Source organism: Cicer arietinum, chromosome 3 (genome assembly GCF_000331145.2).
Source record: "Cicer arietinum cultivar CDC Frontier isolate Library 1 chromosome 3, Cicar.CDCFrontier_v2.0, whole genome shotgun sequence".
NCBI classification, from domain to species: domain Eukaryota; kingdom Viridiplantae; phylum Streptophyta; class Magnoliopsida; order Fabales; family Fabaceae; genus Cicer; species Cicer arietinum.
In genome coordinates, this window is record NC_021162.2 from 59300314 (window position 1) to 59304789 (window position 4476).

Sequence of the window (4476 nt, forward strand, 5' to 3'; positions counted from 1 at the left end):
TTTCTGAGAAAGAAAGAAAGAAAGAAACAGTGTATTGTATGGAAGCAGACTTGGCGTCAAGTCTTCTTCGTAATTAAATCCCAATTCACAAATTCTTCCTTTCATTCCAAATTCTTCCCAATAAAAAATTCCATCACTTTCTATACATTTTGATCGCAACAACTCTATTTCTTTCCAACCGCCACAACCTCATAGCTTCCATTTTTTTTTATTTCTCCATTTTTTTTTTCTCACTTAAACGCTACCCAATAATTTTATCACAAAAGGGTTTCTGTAGATTTCTCTTCCCGTACAATTTTCTTCTTAATTTTGCCTCTGCCACGTGTACTTTTCTGGATCAAAAATTCAAAGGTGTTGCAGCTGAATCAATCACAATGAAAAAACACGCGTTACTGAAACTGTTTTTGTTATCACTGATTATGTTTCATGGTTCTTCCGATGCTTCCTTCGTTAGAAAATTAGTTTCAACAACAAAGGTGAGTTTTTTATTTTCCTCTATTTGTTTTTTATATTTCGATTTTTTATTTTTATTTTGCTTACAATGGTTGAATGAAGTTCTGTTTTTAGGATTCTCCAGTGCCAAAAGAGAAGAATTCAGATCCAAAGAAAGATGAGAAACCAATTTCTACCAATAATAATAACAATGATACTAAGATTGCCCCAGTTCCAACACCACAAACTTTACCTAAAGTGGAGAATAAGAATGGTCAAAATCAAAAGGAGAACAATAATAGTGCTAATGTACCTCCTCCTGTTCATGTTACTGCACCCCCTCCTGTTCATGTTACTGCTACTGCACCTCCTCCTCCTGTTCCTTCAACTGCACCACCTCCTGTACCCAAAAAAACTGAAGAAAAGGGTAAAAATGAGGGGATTAAATTTTCACATTTGGCCACAAATGACACTTGTAAAGGACTGAATACTTGCACAGATGAAGGGGACATGTTTGCTTGCATTTTCAAAACGGGTATTCTGCTCTGCTTTAATTAGTGTTTTTTTTGTGTTAATTTTTGTTTAGTTTTAGTCAGAAGTCAAAATTAGTATATATTCTTAGCACAATGGTTTGGTACTTTGGTTGCATTTTTGCAGTTCTAGTTTAATGTGCTTTTATGTGTTAGTGTATCTAAGTTTATATCATTAAATCAATTTCTAAACTTAGAATATCTCTTATGGTTAGTTTCCATATTATTTAGTTATTATGATGATTTGTTTCCAAATTTCTCTATTTGCTTAGGATTAGGTAGGACTCTTGTATCCCTATAAATTGAGATTAGTTTTTAGTAGCACTAATGTACAAGCCACGGTGAAATTGCTTCTATGATAAATGTTTTGCTTAGTTCACAAAGACTGTGTTAAACTCCTTAGGCTTTGGAGGGTCTGGAATTCTCGTGAGATTGTGTTTTCCAAATCAGTGCCAAGATAACTGAGTGTTCCAATTTAGGTTAAACGGTTACGAGAAAATTAAGTGTGGTTAAAAAGTGAATCCTGCCATTAAGTTACTTACCATATGGCAACTGGCAATACTATTGATTGAAAGATAGTTCTTCTGGAATTCTTTAATCTTTATTATTATTATTATGTTGTAGAAATTTTTGCATTTCCAAAGTTCTTTCCGTATTGGATCTTTTTTTATTACTAGTATAGTAGTTTTAGTAGAAGTGAAGAAACAAACTTTGTGTGGCAGTGTGCAATATTTGTTACACATTTTGGTGGAGTGAATCCTATCACTTCCGGGTTTCTCTTTAGTTAAACAGTTGTTTTGTGCAAAATTAGGCATTTGATTTCTATATGATAAGGACCTGGTCTTTTTGGAGCATCTTTTATACTCCTTTCCCTTTTTGTTATCCTCCTGTTTGTGCTGTTAAATATCTTTAGCTGTATTTCCTTCTGTTTTAATTAATATCTTATTTAAGTTTCATAAAAAAATATCTTAATTAAGTAGCTGATTGTGGACAAAATTAGGCTGTTATCCTTGTTTCTTTTGTATTCTTTTTGTCTATACATCTTTTATATAAAAAGTGGCTCATTGTTGCTAAACAAGAAAAACTTACAAAAAAAAAATCAAAAAATTCCTTTTAAGTGGTGGAGCTAAGAGTCTAAGAGAAAATGCAAGAGTCTAAGAGAAAGTGAGAGAAAATGTTCTCAGATTTCTAAGTGATTTTTAACTGTACATTTGTAGTCAAGGGATGCTGCTGTCTAACCAAGTAACTGACAGCTGTAATAACAGCTTAACAGAACCATAACTGACATGTTCAGTTACTCTAATAGGGGATTGCTATGAATAACTTCCTCCATTCCTAAACTTTGGTTGTTTGAGTTATTTACATAGAGTTTAAGAAATCACTTCATGGATGTGTATTATAGCAAAATATATTTTTTAATCATTAAATGCGTTACAAATTTTCATATTTATTTATGTAATCTACTCCTAATATCTTGAGCTATATTTGGAAGAAGTCTATTATATCTTGGGTTTCCAAGACACCCAATGTTTTGAAATAAAATTAAAATGGTTAAACTACCAAAATTTGGGAATGGAGGGAGTATTTGTCTTGTTTTAAGAAATAAAATAATTACTTATGTGATGAAAGCTAAACTTCTATGTGGGCTAGCTACCACTTCATCTACTGAACCAATTAGTCTGATGATCCAACATGCTTTTAGAACTATGACTCAGTGTTGTCAATCGTGGAAGATAACAGTTTATTCAAATTCCATTACGTTATAGTGCTATTGCACTGTTGTAGCTATTATTTGACAATACTTTGTACTGAATACCATATCTTGGAACAACAATGATTTGTTCAAATTCCGTTATAGTCACTATTTGACAACATTGCTATGACTTTTATGTGTGTGTGGATTCATGTGATGACATACCCTGCAAAAAGGAAGGGTGCAGGAAAAACCTTCTAATTAATATGAGAAAACATCAAGTCAATTATTTAGTTCTGTTTTATTACGTTTTTTTCTTTAGAGTCAACAATATGAGCTCATTTGTATTTGTATTCCTTGTAAAATCTGTCAGATTCCAAACACTTCGTTGTTCTTCTTCAAAATAGAGGGGATGGAACCATCAAAGTGAAGCTTCGCAGTGATTTTGAAAATAACCTCGGAGATGTAGAAGTTGGCAAGAATAAAACAGAACAGGTATTGGTCATTTTATCTTAAGCTGACTTTTATTTCCTTGATTATATTATTCTGGTATCAGTGTACCATTTCTTCTTCATACCCCTCACAATTCAAATTGAAGCAAAGGCATCTGAGATGCAACACTCTCAAATAAATGTTTATTTTGTGAGACAGACAAAAGAAAACTCAGCATTATTTTGGATAAACAAAATCATCTCTTAAAAATTGTTAGCAAAAATCAACTTTTAGATGAGTAATAGATGGCCGTTGAGCAATTTCATCATTTCTAGGACTCACTAGAGGTAGATATTTGTAGAATCTTATTCATCTGTGTGTGGGATGGAAAGAAATTTAATAACAAAGTAAGTTATGACAAAAAAAATTATGTTTTTAGGCTCTCATTAGGGACTAAAAGCTCACAATTTTTGTAAATTTTTAGGGACTAAAAATGAGTAAATTTTTTATAAGTTACTAAAAACAAATTTTACCTATTTAACCCTTTTTAAAAGCCCTTGTTACTCATTGTTGGCAATGGCATGGGAAACGAAATGTTCATTAAATCCCATTCAATTTTTTCTCCATTATAGAAGGAAAGGGGGCTGAAAGTATTGTGCTCCTACGGAATTGTCATTCCATTTGTTTCCCTTCTTTCAAATGCTATAATCCATCCAAACTAATTAGCCAATGGAATGTAATAGGATATGTTTTGACGAAAAGCTAACTCTATCAAATTGTGGATTTATGAAATACAAGTTTAAACCATAAAGTTTAGTTATTTAGTGCTTTGATTTGTTGATTTTACGACTTTTGATGATGTATTGTGATTGTTTGAACATATGTTATTTGATTGATTGTTGTTATTGAGGATTGGAATGAAATATCTTTTTAAATGTGAATTTGTGGAGATGATTGTTACCTTTTTTTATAGAGGTGAAATGTCTTCTCACGTCCCCAGCCTGGTACAAGTTGTTCATTGTGTCACATTGCGATCTGGCCACTATTCAGTGCAACCTTTTTTTTGGGTTTTCCATCCCGGAGTGTGTGGGTGATTTTAGGGTTAATTGTCACCAAATCCGGTTCACATTTGAACCATAAGTAATAGCCTTTTTGACTAGGAACCATATGTAATGAGCATTAGATATATTCGTATATTATTAAATGGTCTAGATTAAACAAAGGTAACTTGCTATCTTAGTAGCCTCTAGCGTTTGTGAAATTTATGACATAGTCCTTGAACAAAAAGTTTGGAATAACAAATATGTAGACGATGGAGGACTTGATTCCAACGGCACACTGGTAGCTGATTGCAATGTGGTGATTGTAGAATTGGGAAAGCGTTTTCTG

At 32.5% G+C, this 4476-nt stretch overlaps 1 protein-coding gene across 2 annotated transcripts in view; it reads left to right on the forward strand.

Moving 5' to 3' along the window:
• Positions 1-4476, forward strand: part of LOC101497036 (uncharacterized) — a 10598-nt gene continuing 6122 nt past the window's right edge. The window contains exons 1-3 of one of the 2 annotated variants that reach the window (XM_004492502.4): positions 1-476; positions 568-967; positions 3029-3150. In XM_004492502.4, coding sequence (XP_004492559.1) covers positions 375-476; positions 568-967; positions 3029-3150 — 624 coding nt within the window. In that variant the 5' untranslated portion in view covers positions 1-374. The remainder of the gene's footprint in view (positions 477-567; positions 968-3028; positions 3151-4476) is intronic. The other variant, XM_004492501.4, reaches the window with a different exon arrangement.